The sequence below is a fragment of the Vidua chalybeata genome, chromosome 19 (genome assembly GCF_026979565.1).
Source record: "Vidua chalybeata isolate OUT-0048 chromosome 19, bVidCha1 merged haplotype, whole genome shotgun sequence".
NCBI lineage: Eukaryota > Metazoa > Chordata > Aves > Passeriformes > Viduidae > Vidua > Vidua chalybeata.
In genome coordinates, this window is record NC_071548.1 from 2,778,080 (window position 1) to 2,796,157 (window position 18,078).

At 36.9% G+C, this 18,078-nt stretch overlaps 2 protein-coding genes across 9 annotated transcripts in view; one reads left to right on the top strand and one right to left on the bottom strand.

Annotated features, from left to right (window-relative positions):
* Positions 1-18,078, bottom strand: part of TBCD (tubulin folding cofactor D) — a 382,417-nt gene that overhangs the window by 183,193 nt on the left and 181,146 nt on the right. The window lies entirely within an intron of this gene.
* The window catches only part of B3GNTL1 (UDP-GlcNAc:betaGal beta-1,3-N-acetylglucosaminyltransferase like 1), a 106,187-nt gene that overhangs the window by 22,639 nt on the left and 65,470 nt on the right, over positions 1-18,078 (top strand). For all 8 annotated transcript variants that reach the window (XM_053960719.1, XM_053960720.1, XM_053960721.1 and 5 more), the window contains one exon: positions 7,279-7,374. In XM_053960719.1, coding sequence (XP_053816694.1) covers positions 7,279-7,374 — 96 coding nt within the window. The remainder of the gene's footprint in view (positions 1-7,278; positions 7,375-18,078) is intronic.

Consider the following 18,078-nt stretch of genomic DNA (forward strand, 5'->3'; position numbering starts at 1 on the left):
TAAAGGGGCTGAGTAGATCTGAAGAGGCTCTGCTCTCTTTGGTACAGACAGAAGGGAAAATGAGATTATATTCCTGAGGTGATTACATGCAGCTCTTGATTGTCCAACATCAGTTGATTTTTTTATGTCCAGAGGAATATTTTCATGAACTAGTCTTAATTATTCTAGTCAGCAGAATTTTTTTTTATATTCAGTTCCGTTTTGCTGCAAACTATTATCAAACTACCAAGTCTTGTACATTCTTCTCCAGCACGTAGAATATGTAACTCTGAATTAAAGCTATCCAATATAGATACTTATAAAAACATTTCTAGATTTCACTTCAGGAAATTGTCATTAGAGGCTTTTAAAAGTAATTTATAAGTATATAAAAATAAATATAATAGATAAGTATTTTATTGTTTATTAATTTATTATTTATTAATTTATATTAATTATATAGACTATATAAATAATTTATTATTTTCAAGAATCTTCTCTTGGTTTGGAGAGTAGAAACTAAAGCAGCAGTTGTCTGAAGGTTTTGTCAGAATTGGTGACACTGGAGTATATTTAGAGGAAAAAATATTATTCCTTTTTTTGCACTGGAGAATATGAAAATTCTTTCTTTGACAATGTGCGAGTATTATTCTTACATTTTTAGTAATTGGGCCTTTCCATGTGTATCGTCCAGAGCTGCTGGAATTCAGCTGTGTCTTTGCTTTTTATTAGACAGCTTCCTTAAAGATTTTTTAAAATTTGGTATTTCTGAAAAAAACCACAGAGCATTTTCAAAGTTGTGATGTCAGTCTAAGTCTGTTCTACATTTAATCAAATAGCCCAAATGGGAAACAGCCAACTGACACGACTTTGAATTTAAATTTGTTTTTAAAATGGCCTCCACATGCCAATAACACCATCAAATGATTGTGATTGCTGGAGTTTGATATTCATGAAAGTCTGACTGTAATGTATTTCATTCATGTAAACATATTTCTTTTTTAAAATTATGTCTGAAGCATAAAATGTTTGAAAATCGAGATTCCCTGCTCCTGGTGTTCAGACATTTTGCTGAGTTGATAACTATTGCAATCCAATCAGACTTTGTGAAGCTACAGACAAAAGAAATTGGTGTCTTTTCCATGATATTTACTTAAAGTTTTCCCCAAAATGTCATGTTCAAACTTCATTAATTCACACATGGGACAACATCTCTTTAAATCTTTCTGTGTTGTGATGCTCAGCTGGGCTCGTTCTGATTACACCATGACTTCTTATTTTTCATATAAATTCACTAAAGAAAGTTTAGACTTCCTTGGTTTTTGATTACTCTCTTATTATGTGCTGAAAATAAACATGTAACATCCTTTTGTGGACTTTGGACTTGAACTAGGGTCAAGGAGAATGTTTAACAGGTGTTCTTAAAAATGGATTGCTCCAAGATAGGAGCATCTGTGGAAATGGATATTCATCTGACCTAAAGGCTTCTTTGGGGAGTCAGCAATATCAACATATTTTATAATTTTTAAGACATGTTTTAAATACACCAGGGTGTATTTTGTATATTTACACCTAATGCAAATTACCTCACAGGTGTCATGTTTTGAAGAACAATTTCCTCCCTTGGAAATGATTGGGAGAGGAAACACATTTTACTACCTTCTTCCTGCACTATATAGTTTTGGAAAGATTTGAACCACATAAAAATATTTCTTTAGTTTATTTTTCCTTTTTAATTGCATTAAATGGTGATCACAAAATCTTTCTTAAAGGAAATTACTGCATAAAATTACTACAATAATAATAATTGAAGTAGGGTTTGGAGACAGCAGAGGTGACATCTGCCTTTCCTTAACACAAAAGATGTTGGCTTCATTAACTATAGCTGCTCTTAAACATTCAGGATAAGGTAACTCTTATTAAGTAACTCTTATAAGAGTTATTTAATACAATTTGTTTGTAATAACAAAATAACTCTTATTAGCTTTTTATTTTAGGATTTTTCCATCTGTGGGTTCTCATAAAGAGGCATATAGGGGAAAAACATATTGTGCCCTTGAGATAATCCTCCCTATTTTACTTGTTATTTGGATAATCTTCCTTTTCACTGAACTTTATCTAGGATCAGATGTTATGATTTGTCTAATTACAGCATCACTAAGTACTTAATTACATTCTCTTCAAGGAGGTTTACATCATTCTGTCATATTTCTAAAATGAAACAGAACACTGCACATTCTTCCACAGAACATAGAATGAAGTTTTGTACTTTGTAAAACCTTTGAAAGTTGCATTTTGTACAGAAAAGCCATGGATTTTTCATGCTAAAATGCATATTTTTTCAATATCTGTTTCAATAATAAAGTTCTTTAAGAGAAGATACATTATATGAAGAGCTCCTGGGTCTGTTTGTACAGCCAGTGCCTACTGCCTCGTGGGGAGTTTATGCTTTTGGTTGTCTTTGTTCATTTCCTCTTTTTTAAAAACAAGGGTGGAAAATATTGGGATAAAATTGAAGACCAATTATTTTTTCATCCTCATTTCCTCTTTAGTACAACGGGTGGATTCTGACCCATAGGCTGCCTCCTCAGTAAGGAAGATTGTTTGTGGTAAAGGAAGTTGTAGTGATTAAAAACTCAAAAACACCACATCTGCAGAAAACGCCTTGGTTTTAATTATTGCCAACTCATTTAAACTTTGTTTCCTCTCACCCACTTCCTTTTCCACTTCAGTGTGCAAGGCAAAGCATAAAACTCTAAAATGATCTAAATGATCTCCACCTGAATATTGTATTTCAAATCCACTGGTGAAAGTTGGAGCAAGTTGTGACATGTCTGACTGGGTACAGAGTGCTGGGCTTTGCACATGTCAGATATGGGACTGAAATTCTCTTTTTTCACCTCACAGGACAGTGACTAGAGGTAGCTCTAAGCAAGATTTGGTAATGTGTGTTTTAATCCTGCCCGGTTCCTCTGAACATGAGCATAACTCTGAATTTCCTGAATGTGCTTGTTGGATTTTTATTTCCAGGGTGCTCTGACCTGGAGAACCTCAGAGTTATTTTTACTATTGTTATTTGTACTGTTTTAGTTGTATCATAATCCTGTTGTTCTGACTTTATAGTTCCCTAACTCCTGAGGATGTTTTCAATGCAGTGGCATAAAGAACAAGTCTGTGACATTCATTCTGATAAGGTTATTTAGGTACAGTTCATTAGCTCCACTCCTAATTGTGTGAAGTGGTAGAGTTATTAGAGAAGAGAGATTCAGGTGCCTAAATACAGACCTGTAATGCTATTTTGACTCCTGTCTGCGACCATCAAGGCAGGACTGGCAGATGCTGGAGGCTTTTGGTGAAGCAGCAGATGAAGCAGGACTGTAGGGCCACAAACTGATCCTATATTTGGCCACTTCTTCCCCAGAGCACATTTTAAGCCATTTTTGTTTTTAAAATTTACTTATGTTGCCTTTCAGTGTAGATATTTGTTGGTACTTAAGATAAAACCCCTATGTTGTGCTTTTACTGTTCTTTCTACTACTGTTTCTTGCTGCCATAAAGGATAAATTCTTTATATTTTTTTCCAGAGACACCAATGCTGATTGCAATTAAATAAAAAGCTAAAAGAGCTCTAAGTTACCTTTAATATATTAAAAAAAATAATTGTCTAGAAAGCAAATTACCTCATTGCTGTGGTAGAAGAAAAGATTGTCATGATTTTCTGTCCTGATGAGAGTTTTACTTTTTCCTGAGCTGCCATAGTCCTTTGCTATGAGCCAGAAATTTCTTTTATTCATTGTTCATGGTACTGCTTCCTATACAAGTAATATTAATATGAAAATATAATATATATAATTAATTACACAAATAATATTGATATTGATATTAATATTGCATTTCAGCAAGTTTCCAGTTGGAATAAGAAGCCTATTGCATTTATTGTATACATTACATAGTTTAATCTAGGTACAGGTATATGCCATTCTCCAGCATTTGTAATAATAAAAACAAACTTGTCTAATTAGATCAAAATGTTGAAACTTGGATGAACTCTATTTTTGCATAGAAACAAAATGAAACATCAAAATACTGAAAAGAATATTTCTAATGCAGAGTTTCTTGGAAGGACTGAATGGGTATAATAGAGGCCTGAAAGATTTTTATCCAAGTATTTTAAATGTTATAAGAGAAGCAACAGTGAAAAACTTCTCACTTCAGTTTGAAAGCTCTAAGGAAATACTCAGTGAATATAAAACCTCTGTGAGACATGAAGGAAATGGAACCAGTGTGCAGTTGCTTGTGCTGCCACACCTTACACAGGGGAGCTGGAGGAAGCTGTTTGTGCTCTAAATAATCTGATTTTCATTGTGTGAAAGAAGCTGGTTACATGAGCTGGGCTTTACAGATGCTGAATCAAAGGCTCAGCTTGGTGGTGTTTATTTTGCAACCACAAGTCAAAAATCCCAGTCACGTGTCAGAGTCCCATTGGGAGGGAATGGCACAGCTGAAGTGCAGAAGGGTGTGGGATTTGCTTGGCTGAGCATCTAGAAATAAACTTGATTGCATCGTGGCAATTTTCACATTTGTCTGTAAAACAAACTTCTTTAATGATGATAAAAGTGGCTTTGAGTGGTGCTGGTTCTGCAGATGAAAAGAAAGCAGCTCTTAGGGCAGAGGAGAGTGCAAACATAGAACTTCCTTCAGCACGTGAACTTTGCTAATGAGCTTGCAGCTATTTTCCTGTTGCGTTCCAAAGTTACATTTCCAAAGATTGTGCTCCAAAGTATGGCTAAACTCAATGGAACCCATTGATTTTCCTCACTGCAATGAGGAAAATAATTCTTAAATAACAACTTTATTTGATGAGGATTTTTACCTAATTTTTTTTTTCAGTTCCAAAAGGCTAAAAGCATTTTAAGACCTGCAATACAGTAAGTACAGAACCAGTGTTGTGAGCCAAAATTCAGGGAAGTAAACTGGAGCATGCAATGGAATTATCTGTGTGGCTAGATGGAAGAAGGAGGGAATTTTGGCTGAGACTTGAAGTCAAACTCTAGAAATCACAAACAGTGATGTATAATCCAGAAAAGAGCTGTCAGAATCGAATTTAATAGCACTTCTGCTGTCTGCCTTCACCTCTCCACCTCTCCTTGTGTGTGTACAGATAATTGCTCAAACCAGTTCAGTTTTTTCTTCAAGTGTGAGGAGCTGGGATTTGAACCAGTTGGTCTTTGGACTTCAGGGAATTACAGTCCTTTAGCTGGGCACTTGGATTCCACATTCACTTTAGTTTGCTGAAATTGCCAACAGCATTTATGAAATTATTAGTCTGCTCAGAAATTAATATAAAAATGTGAAACTCCGTCCTCTGCTTCTAATTTAAATTTCAAGCTGCCAGGAAAGAGATGACTGCACTTCCTACTTGACTGTGATTGAAAACCAGGTTTTCAGAAAATCTAATTTGAAATTCTCCTTTTTAATCTCTCACCTTTTGAAAGTTCTTTGTATTCTATTTCTGTTCATCTTCACTGTGACTCTCTAAATAAAGAAACTAAGTTTCCATCTCGTGCTGTTATAGAATAGCTTGAGATGTAAAATGAAGGTAATTTTCCCCTTTTACCTTTTATGCAGAATTTTATAAAGTGTCTTTATAAGTTAGAAAAACCTAGGATATGCAAGAGAAGGCTAATGAGGGCTTGATGAATGAATACTGGAAAAAGTTACATTTTTAAATAAAAACCATCCTTGCAGCACAGGATGCATGTACATCAGCCATGACTTTTGCAGGTTTTTATCTCTGTGATGTGCTGTAAAAACATCTCTATGAACTCTTCTAATTGATATTCAGTTTAAAAGAATTTTAGGTTAACCGTCTGAAAATACCTTAGTATAACTTAGCTGTAATGTGAGGGTTAAGTTAGGATGAGAACTGAAGTTTTCCACAGTAATTTGTTGTTGTCATTGAGGAAACATTTCCTAGTTCAGAGACATTCTAGTTTATTCTTATGGGATAAGCAAATAACTTGGATTTTCTTTTTCTCCATGCTTGTTATTTTGATTGTACTTAATCATATTCTAAATTGTGATGTTTCATTGCCAGCAGTCCCCCAGCAAGATCTTCTCATGGTGTTTTTGTTCCCACATCAAAAGTATTCACAACTGCACATGCAGAGCTCTGGCCTGACTGCTCACATCTCTCTGCAGTTTAAAGCTCTGCAAACAAAGATACCTGGAAGATTTATGAATGCTCCGGATGGAAAATGAACCAAGGGAGTTTCCCACCTCTTGAACAGAACTTGATTATCAGAAATTTGTGTTCAGAAGCACTAAAACCCTGTGCTGTTAGTTCTCAGTGGACAGACACATCCTCAGTGGGAAGCACCTTAAAAATCAGGAAGAGAAATGGAGAGTTGCAGTATGATGGCAAATATATACAGTATATATTTGCATAAATAATTATGTCCTGTGGTACCCTGAAGGTTTTGTGTAGACTGCAGATTTCAGGAAGAGCAAAGAGCAGAGTTCTGTCCAGTCACACTCCTGGGGTTCTCCTCAGCTTTTTCCTTGTCTAATCAGAGATTTGTGAACAGTTAGTGTTTCTATGAAATTGCATTAATATGTGTCTGTGCAGACACATGTAATATGTGATCCTGCTGATATTCTCTGATGCATACTGGAAGCTTTCTGAACACCTATTGGCATAATAATATTAAAATTCATATTTAACCTGTACAGCTACAGAACAGTATTAGATTAGGAGATATTGCTTACATGGGTGTACAGTGCTTCAGTGACCAAGTCAAAATGAGGTCTCCACTGTTCTGCCACGAACAAAACAAATCAGAATATGAAGGGGATTTAGCTTATTTTATAATAATTAAAAGTAATGGGGGTTATTATAGGGTATGGGACTGCTGGCAGGATAATCTGGTGTGACACAAATTCCAACTTTCATTTGCTGAAATAACTTTTGGTTGAAATTTTGCATTCTAGATGTTTGCCTATGGAAAATTTCCTTTGAAAATTTCAACCAAAATGGTTCCAATATTCCCAAGAATGAGGTTATTGGAAAGATACTCCTCAGTGTTTCCTAGAGACCTTTAAAGTCTGTAACTATTTCACATTTGAACAGAACAACTGTACCATATTATCTTAAGAACATAGAAGGGGGCTAGTAAGGTCTCTATAGATTATCTTAATTCTTGGAGTTGCCATGTTTTGAATGTTTATTTTGTGATACTGTTTTGTTGCCACGTGGGTGTACAGAGGTTAACCTAGGGGATGTGTGTCATTTTGCTTTAGATTATTGGTTGCCAAGTCAGAAGAGAGCCACTGGACTCCACTGAACGATACACTCGCTGGATCAATAACCTCACCCAGGAACAGCTGCTAACACAGGTATCTCTGCTTCAGCTGGGTCAGAAATTACAGCAGGAAAATTGCATAACAGGTTTATTTGGATGGGTTTTTTTCAGTCATAAGCAGTACTTGATAGTTTATGAAGGTTATCAGATTCTCATATTGAAACATGGTTTGTTCAAGAGAAGCCAAGGTTATGGTGCACGTGATCATTACAGAACAATGACCTCACCCTGAGTGAGAATGAAGCTTTCAGGTTTGGAGTGACCTCTACATGTCTTACTGCTGCCTGTGTTAACTACATATGCTTTCATGTTCAAAAATTATGGTTTTCTTTTCAAAAAGTGGATTTGAATACAGAAGAGAAAAAAAAATCTTTCATGAGAATGGTTCTTCTCCCACCCAAGGTACTGACCACTTCTGTATCTGTTTAAGTTTTGCTTGGGATCATTTAAAACAGCAGTTCTTCAGGCATTAAACATTGGGCTCATTATACATTGTTTGTAAGTGAGATGCATCTTGTGCAACTGAAGATGACAGTTTTTGGCATAAAGAAGAGTTGTTTCATTAGGCAGGAGGCCAATGCTGAACTAAAATAGAGACTAAAAGAGACTTTGGCAAAAACAAGTTAAGCTGTGGAAGAAATCAATCCAGCTTGTGGAGGAATGTTGTACAGAATAGAAGAAATCTAATGGATGGTTTGCAGAAAACATCCCAGCAGGCTTTGAGATCCAAGTATTTGGGCTTGGGTTTTGGGATGCTGTGTTAGAAAGACATTTGGTTTTGATTTCCTTGGATTTAAGTGGTTGAAAAGATTAACATATCCTTATTTGTTAGACTTCATTATAAACTCTGTTGTGTTCTTCTAACTCCAAAAAAAACCCACCAACCACTAACAGGCCCCGCTATGGTCATTGTAACACAAGGAGTAATCTACAGACCTTGTTTTAAAATCACCAGTGGTATTACAGCTCCCTGTAATTCACCAAGGCAGAGTAATTACAGAAAAAGTTACCCAAGGAATATTTGGATTTGCCTGTGAGTGTGGCATTAGAAAAAAATACAGTTTTAAACCAATGTATTTATCTGGACCACTGTGCTGGAGAAGAGGAAGAAAAGCTTGAGGATGTAAAAGCTTGTCCTACACAATCTGAAGTGCTTCAGCTAAATGGCCACTTGATCTTTAATGAGTTAAGTGGAAAATTAAAACAAATATTCTGATTTTGAGATTATGCAAAAAAAAAAAAAAGAAACCCAAAAAAAAACAAACAAACAAAAAAACCACAAAAACAAAAACAAACAAAAAAAACACCCAAAACAAAAAAAAAACCAGCCAAAAAAAACCCAAAAAAAATAAAACCAAAAAACAAACCAAAACCCACATTTTAAATAAGATGGGAATCAATGTGTTCTGGAAGAGATTATTTAGTATTGTGCTTCCAAAAGTAGGATGCAAATATTATGACCTGGGAATTCCCTTGCAGTCTTACATTCTACAAAGACCTCTTAAAACCTTAATAAAAGCATTATTTTTACATATAATTTAGAATCACACAACTTACAGGTAGATTAGCAATTTTGGATCATACATTGGGTTTGGAACCAGCAGAACTTGTGGTACTTAATGAGATTAACAAGATGAGCTTTAGAGATTCACACCATTTGTGTGTTCCTCATTATTTTTTAACGTGCTACCTGTTCTCCACTAAGCTGAATGCAGAAACAGAAGTTCCTCAAAGACAGTAGATTTCTGAGAATTCCATGAGTGTCTGAAGTTTTGAAGAAATTATGCTGCACCAGCTGCAACTCACATGTTGTTAAGCACCACAGACTCCCTTGGAGGGAGATTTTAGGTGCCCAGTTATCAGACAAGCTTCAGCTGTGACACGAGCCTGGGCCAGCTTGGCTTTTCCAGCTTTGGAGCTAAAATTGCTGCTTGGTTTCTGTGAGCACGTGGCACTTCTGCTTTTGTAATCTTCTGATTAGAAATTAACATAGGGGGATAAGTATTTTGCTTTTTCTTACTTAAAACGGTATGAGGCAGAGGAGGAATTGAGAGTAAAAGTAAAATTTCAGCTGTACTCTAATAATCAGGGTATGAATCAATTATCTAAGGTCCCACTCATCTACCATGATATATCATATGCTTTATTGCATGTGCGTGTGTTTTTTTAAACTCTCTTCAGTACATAAACCCCAAAAAATCTATAATGATGGACCTGTGCTAATGGATTTGTAGAAACTCTGAGAGGAGCAGTCCTTCAGGGAATTGAGGAAAATTTGCTTTAATTTACAGCACGTTGTCTGCAGCAGATTCCTGTAGTGAAAGCACATTTATCTTTTTTTAGCTGTCTCAGAAGTCAGTGCCCAGCTCTTTCCAGTCACTTCTGCTGCATTTCCACGCCATGCACATGCAGATTATTTGTGCTGAGAATTGGGAAACCAAGCTACCAATTCCAAAATGAAAAAGAGCCAATTGTCAAGATCATGTTGTTTATTGTACTGTTTATGTTATTGATCAAGCAATATCCTGTGACACTGGATTGCTCTGCTGGGCCGTGCCCAAAGCCAGGTTTGGGAGCTGTGGTTGGAGGAAGATATTTTGGGAAGTGCCTTCAGACACCTCTGTGCTGGATGCTGGTTGTTTTTTATTTGTTTGTTTGTTTTTGTGTGTGGTTTTTTTTTTTTTTTTGCTTGAGTCAATACCAGATTTTTGGATCAAATGTCCATCCCTGGTCCTCATGCTGAGAGGATCTTTCAATACAAAATGCTGCCAGCATTTTAACTTTTCCCTTAGCCATGGCCTCTTGATGCTTACTCATCCATTAAATGTTTCTCTAAACAATTATACTGTAACATTCCAAAGATACTTTATGGTAGGCGTGAAATTTCAGAATATATATCCCAGAGAGTGTGGTGGGAGTGAGAGAGTACAAAGAGAGCATGATAATGAAAAAAGCTACTTTTTAAAAGATAAATATTTGCTTCTTCAGTGTTATCTTTTGTATAAATGACAGGTGAGCAAACCACACTTTTATGGGTTGATATAAACCCTAAATACATGTTTTCTGGAAGACTTGCTCTTTCTGGCCAAGAGTAAAAATAACAAATAAAAAAGGATAATTGTAACTGTTCAGTAAGTGCAGATCACAGTGACAGGTACAGGAAGCAAATGAGCAAACAAATTAAGAGCACTGGCTGTTTTGATGTTGAAGTAAGTGGAAAAAAAAAGTAGAATAAAACTGATCCAGTGGGATATCCAAGTCCAAATTGTGCTTGTAAATGTGACTGAGGTTTGATCGTGCAGCCCTTCTTTTACCCTGGAAATGTTTACTTGCCTGTGTAAGTGAAAAGTTCTGAATGGTTTTAAGGTTGGATTAATTGCACAAATATTTATGCAAGTCATTTTTAAGGGCTGTTGCTGACTGTAAGTAAAAGAGCTGAGTTCATGTCCACATCTGTTAAATCAGTGCTTTAGGTTAGTTTAGTCTCTCAGCCTGTGAAGTATTCTGTTCAGCCTGAAGCACAATCCCATCTCACCTACCATTTTTTCCTCCTCAAAGACATTTCCAGCCCTTCACGTGCTTGTTCACTTAGGAAGCAGGCAGCAAACTTAGAGTGACTCGTGAGGAGCCTCCTGCCAAAAGGAAGGGTCTGTGGGTGATAAGGCTGGATTGTAGATAAATAAGTAATGTAGATAAATAACTGTCTGAAAAAGCCACAGTGATTCTGGATGACTGTGGCTGTATGACTTCCTGATACACGCTGGACATTGCAGGTTATCTTGGAGCTCTTGGTGTTGGAGAAATCTGGAAATTGTCACAGGTGATTTGTAGTTCTTAGCAATAATCTCTGCCAACCACCTGACAGAAGAAGAACAGTAATTAACATTTCATAGCACACATCTCTCTGTGCTCTAAAAGATGCCTGTTACATTTCACTGACAGCTTTAAAAGCTGTGCTTTTCTACTTACTAAGTCTTGCTTTATTAGAGTTTAATTAATATTTGGTGAAGATTCATGCTACAAACCAGCATTTACTGCTGATGCTCAATTTGGAAATAGTTCCATCATTGTGGTGGACTCAGAGCGTGCAGCTTATTTTAAAGACAAGAAGGACCTGACAGCATGGTTGGACCTTTTCTTTCCATAAATTCAGTGCACTCGATATTCCATATCACCATGTGGCTCAATAGGGAACTTCTCAGTGATCAGAAGCTGGTAGGAGTAGATTGCAAGTAGGATGAATTTTCCAGGTGGACCACGGATTGAATATCTCTGGCTTACAGCAGCTGTTTTGTCTACCTGCAGACAGAAAATTCCACTTTTTTAGTGCTTGGGTTGGCTGTCCATGTGTCACAACTGAAATAATAATCAAGGCAGCAATCTGACAGTGGATGTATGCAATGCCTGTTGTCTGGTTATGTTAGTAAAGGCAAAAACTGGCCAGAGGGAAAGGCTTTCTTACTTAAGAATGAATAAAACATGAAAAGGCTGATTGAAATCCCCTCCCCCCTTCCCCTCCCTCCCTCCCCCCCGCATCTTTGCCACTATTAATGGCTCACTTGTGTTTGTTGTCTTTCAATAAAAAGATACTCAACACTTCCTTGGCATTTTTTTGATCACTGTTTCATCTTCCTTGACCCATATTATTTAAAAATGTGGCATTAATAGTGAAACCCTGATGTTTTTCTGCTGAGTGAAACAGCCAAAGGTGCTGGTTATTACAGCAGATTCCAGCACTAATCTGGAATGGGTATTTGTATGGGACTGAGCCTGTACCATATTAAAAAAAAAAAAAACCCAACTGGCTGCTTCCTTTTGTGGTTGGTTGATCCTTGTTCTCCTCTGGAGGAGAATGAACCAAAGTTTCACAAGCTTGACAGTGTTTATATTTACATGTGAAAATACATGTCAAAGGGTTCATGGAATTCTAGAAAGTTTAATGAGAAGTGGCTTAGCCACATCTGTGAACTCAAAGCACAATTAGAACTTCCCAGTGAGGCTTTATGAAAAGGCAGCTCAGGGTCACATATTTTGAACTTAGAAACAGGTTTGCTGGAATTCAGAAATGTATACAGCTTGTGCTTTGTGTGTGTGCAGTTTTGCATGAGTTTAAAGGTGTCCCATAGGGGAAGGAGTGTTAAATAACTTGTATTTTTCCTCTTCATATCTTGCTTGATAATTTGCATGATTAAACAAGGCTGGAATGTGGCTCATAATAGATGGTAATGTTAAAATGGAACAGAAATATTGTAATATAGTATAAAAGGGACTTGTGATTACAATAAGTTTGACTTTATTCCAAAATGTTCTTGATGAATGCAGCATTACAGCATGACGGATTCTTGTATGGCAGAAAAAGCCTGATATGACTTTGATGGACACAGAAATGAAACTGCTAGGAAACAGCTATTTCTCTGTGAGCTATAAACTTCTGATGATATTTTCTTGTATTTTTAGTAATTAATGATACCAATAAGGAATGCAATAGATTTGCATCCTAAATGCCATTTTTGTAGACATTTGATGTAGCAGATGGACAGGTAATGCCAAGTGTAAAGGAAAACTGTCCAGGATTGAATTTTCAGAAATGCATAATTGGCCTTCCAAGTTACTATTGCCATTTATGTCTCCTCAATACTCTTGAAAATTACTTTGAAAAATAGGGCAAGATGTTAAAATAAATTGCAGACAATTTGTTAATTTAGAGCTGCAGTTAAGGACATGGATGGAACTAGCTAATAACTTCCAGTTTCTGAGTGCTCCACTTAACTCTTGTTTGATATGCCATATTTATCCTGTTGATGTGCTTGTGCTGACTTCCAAATAAACAGCCCTTAAGCTTCACTTTCAGCTTTTATAGTTTAAAGAATTACACTTTTTCCTCTTTTTGAGGCACAAAATCCAGTCTTCATTTTAAAGTAATAGATAAGATATTGAAGTAGCCCTAACTTTTTTTCCTTTCTAAACAAAAAGCCCACTCCAAATAGGCATTTCCAGCTCAGTGATGTTTATTTTTCAGCTCGTTGCCCAAATGTGGGAGCACAGAGCTGACATACCTTTCACTTCTGTAATTTGCTTTCTTTGAATTTGAAAATCAAAGTGCTGATTCCAAGAAAGAAGGGAAATATTTTTACTGTGGCATGTACTGTAATAAAAATTTATGGATTTCAAACATTTTATCTGCAATGCAACTCCCTCTTGTAGCCTAATACATAGGAAAAAACATTTCTTTGTCTCTTGTAACTGCACACTGAACAGCTTTTCAATGTTTTAAAAATTGTGTATGAGCATGAGTTAAGCACATTCTATTTGATCTGTCACACTCAAGATTTTGTTCCTTAATACTTTTTTATACTGACTTCACCCTGTCATGTTTGACATTTGTCTCCACAGTAGTTGTTGCTTTTCTGATTTTTTTACTGCTTAAGGAAGCTGAGTTTTAAAATATTTACATCCACCCTATCCTCTCATAAGTATTAACAATATATGTTATACTGTTTTGTTTGAATTTATATTTTTCCTTTCTGTGTTGTAAAAAAGCCAGATTCATTGTCCAATCTGACAGCTTTGGAGTTTAAGAATCCAGATTTAATGAGTAATTCAGTTTTTATGTATTTTTTTTTCCCTTAATACAAGTGTGACAAACTGGAACATGGGATTTTTATTCTGTTTTTACAGTCCGGGCCAAATGGACTGTGATTAGAATTTCTTGAGCTGAAATTGTGCAAATAAATTACAGTGAGCTTTTCAGTGCATTAGCTTGGATCAGTGTAGCTGTGTCCTTTTTCATAAAAAATGGATATTTGTCTGTGCACTTATGGCAATTTCATCATCCTAAAGGTGAATAGCATATCCAGTTCCACTGATGCCTTAAAGAACCTCGAAATGAAACACCACTTTGGAGGCAATATCAGTATAGGAGGTAGAATAAAGGCTGGTCTTTATTGGAGGCCTCCAAGGGGCAGATTTGGAAATGCCCACCCCTGCATGGGGCAAATGCAGTTTGATAAGTTCAGCAAATCAGCATAACTGACAGAAATGCCCACTTAGAGACATAAGTGGTGAGGTAAGTCAACCCTTTTCTGAATCCTCCCCCCTTTAGACAGGAACTAAACTCTGTTTAGGAAAATGTGTCTCCAAGAGCTGGCTTCAACCTTGGCTTCCAGAGAGCCAAGATAGGAAAGGGGCCTTGGACCCCCAGTTTGGAGCCTCTGGAATGTATTTTATCTTTCTGCCTATCAGGGTAGGGAACAGTATTGGGGCTAGCTACAATAATAGGCTACAGAGCTACAAATACATATGCAAAGAATATAGAGAATATATAAAAGCAAATGCTGCAGGTAAGCAGAGAAGGAGGATTTAGGAGATGCTGGAAACTACTTCTTTGATTTCTTCAGAGCTACTGAAACAGAAAAATCAGATGTTACTAGACTTCTTTTTATTAGACTAATTTGGTACCATTCATTTATGGTGTTGAGTTTACTGGAGTGGATCTGAATCATGACTGTCAACATAAAAGAGAGGTGTTCAGAAAGTTTGTATAGTAAAAGGAATTATTATTTTCAGGTGTATAATTCCAGAGAATGCCAAGAGGTCTGTGTTTATTTTGGATAATTCTTTGCATATCTATACTGTAATAATGTCAGAAGGAAATAAATATAATCATGAATGTATGAATCTCAGGGTTATATTATTTCATGAAATAGAAAAGATAAATTGCAGATACTGTTTGCTGTCTAGTGAATAGTTCAAACTGTACTTAAAAGAATGTTTTAATCTTTATCACTTTGGAGCATTTATCTAGCCACAAAAGACAAAATAAGTATGCTGTCAATAATGCAGCTTAAACTTGCTTTTTTTCCTTTTTTTTTTTTCAGGGAGGAGGTTGGTTTCTGGGCATTTTTTGATTTTGATCAGACTGCACATATTACACAAATGCTTCTGGTTTGATTTGTGTCTTATCTAGTGTACATCCTTTTAAACCCCTTTGCCATGTTCTTTTTTAAAAGCTAATAAAACAGGGTCCAAATTTGTGCTTAATATCACCTAATAGTTTCAGTGACAGTTGAAATTTATTTTGAGCATGCATTCCAGACCTTTATTTTTCTGAAACCCATTGGTTTGACACTGTAATTTTGGGGACTTTGGGACTGTATGGGCAGATCTTATACTCTGTATTTTCTTTAGTGTGTTTTGCTTTGTTTCATTTTTGCCATGTTCTTCCACTACATCTTTTGGAATTGGTTGTTCTGGCTGTGACAGCACTCAACAGCTTTCACTTTCTCACTTCATTCTTGGTTTCATCTCTTCCCCCATATAATTTTGTCTTCCCCTGATGCTTCACCAAAGAGCCACAAGTTGACCACATCCTTAATTGTCCATTCATTTAGCAAGGAGCAGATTGCTTAGTAGTTTTTAATGAAGAAATTGAAATGTAACCACTCATAATAAAGTAGCAGAGGAATAGTCATCTGAATATTCTGACTATAAAATCCTGGAGAAAGCAGTTCTGTGTTCATGAAATCCTCTCTCAGTCAAGACTCAGAGGAAGGAGGTAAATTGGTCACCAGGTTGGCAATTGCATTTGAAAGGGTTTTAATGTTTCTGAGAGAAACCAGACTGTCCATGTGCTCACACACTTTTACACACTTCTCTTGGAGCACTGCCAGGCCAGCAAGGTGATAGTGAGCCCAGGCTAGCAAGAAGCAAATGAACTGTCACAGCATTTACAGCTGGGAAACTGCAGGGAAATCTCAGCTCTGTTATCACAGAAGCCAGAAGGAGAGATAAAGGAGTCATTTTAGTGTAGACACTAAAAGAGGAGTGTTTAGCTTTATGTTCTCAGTGTTCTGTTCCTTCTGTGCATTTCCTGAGTATTTCAGCTGAAGGACAATGTTGGGGAATGGCTGCAGGAACAATTGTTCCATCGATCCTTGGCCCTGTTCCTGCAGCCATTCCCCAACAGGAGAAAAGATTTTTTTTTTCCCCTGTTGTCCTAAATGCAGCCAACAATCAACCTCTGCTTTGTGCAGGAGTCAGTTAAGAAAACCTTATCACGTTGTGTTCCGGCCCTGGAAAAGTGTCTGAGATTTACACTGGCAAGGACTGACTGCCCTTGTGATTTGTTCTTTAATTATTTCTCCTTCCATTCTTCTGCTTCTTCCTCTCATGAAGAGCCCCACTGCTAATGAGGGCTGCAGACAGGCTGATGTGCATCTCCCTTTTTTCCTTCCTCCTCTGCCTTTTAAAACAGGCCTAGTGACCATCTAAAATTGTAGTGTGGCCATGTCCCCAGAGTTCTAGCCATACTTTTCATACTGGCACTCTTCTACTATAAATAAATAAATATGTGATTGTGAAATGAAAATAAATGAGAAACTGCTACATTCAAATGTTTGACAGTCTTAGAAGCCCTGATGGCTCACTGGAAAGAGCAGGAAAGTGGAGGTTTCAAGTGGCAGTGCTGCTAAGCTGTCCTCAAATGTGTTTTCTTCTCTGAACTGAAACTCAGGTCAGGCTGAATGTGTCCATTGGTACATCTGCATCCTCACTTTTTTAGGGCTGAGATTCTTGGGTTGAGGTTTGTTGTACTTGGCATGAATCAAGCAGTCAGAGGGATCACAGCTACCTCTCATGGAGCTTGCTACCTCCACCAGTGGGCTGGTGCTCCTTTTCTCTCCAAAATTTGAAATTAATGCGTTATCTCAACTGCCACTTATTTGGCCACCTGACTTTAGAAGGGAATAACCAGCACCATCAGCTTTTCCTACCTATCCTGAATTTCATTTTAATGGCATCTTTCAGAAGAATGCAAATCTTAACCTAGAAGCCAAACTTCAGCGTCAGATTTCGCCTTCAAAAAGAAAAAAAAAGAAAAACACAAACCCAACAGCCTTTGGAGTCAGTAGGAGAGATTTTTTTTTGTGTGTTGTACAATCATTCATAGCTGTGCAGAGCAGATGTTGACAATTAGGAGAGAACAGAGGCTGGTCTGTGGTCTGTGGTTCACGTGGGTAGATGAAGGCTCGAGGCTGCGGCGATTTCCTGTCAGCGCGAGCAGGTCCTGGGGGCTGCAGCCCAGTCCAAGTGTACAAAGTCACTTTTGTTGGCCTTGGTTCTGTCCCTGGGCTGAAAGAATAATGGTGCTAGAAGGCTCAGTGTTCTGGTCTGAGAGATCTGTGTCCATTGATACAAAATTACGGGTTGAAAACTTTTTATGGATTTTGTTTCTTCGCTAGATGTTTGCCTCCTCTTTTTAGAAAGCACAGAACAGCTGACCCTTTCATTTACTGCAGTAATTACCACTTTGTCATGTCACATTTTAATCCTTTTAGCTTGAACCATATTTAAATCACAGTCCCTCCCAAATTTGAATGTATTTTTACACAGTAACTTACATGGAAGCAATTTCCTGCAAATTAAAAATGATGAAGTGTTATCCTTTTGCCTTCAGAGCCATTTTCTGTAAAATTCTGATGGTTGCAGGTGACCTGGGGCACCTCTGCTGTTGTCAGCACTGCTTGGCATACTCGTGGAAATAGGAATTTCCCAGTAGTTAAAGGAATGTAGCTCATTTTGTCTCTTAACTGAATGGGCTTGTTGAAGTAATGATGGTGTTGATGCCGTTTTCAATGGATTCCCATTTGCCTCTTTGCTGCTAGAGCTGTATAAACAATCATATATTAGTGATGGAAAATTAGAAACATTTTTGTCTGCAAAGAAGTACTTCTGATCTTCT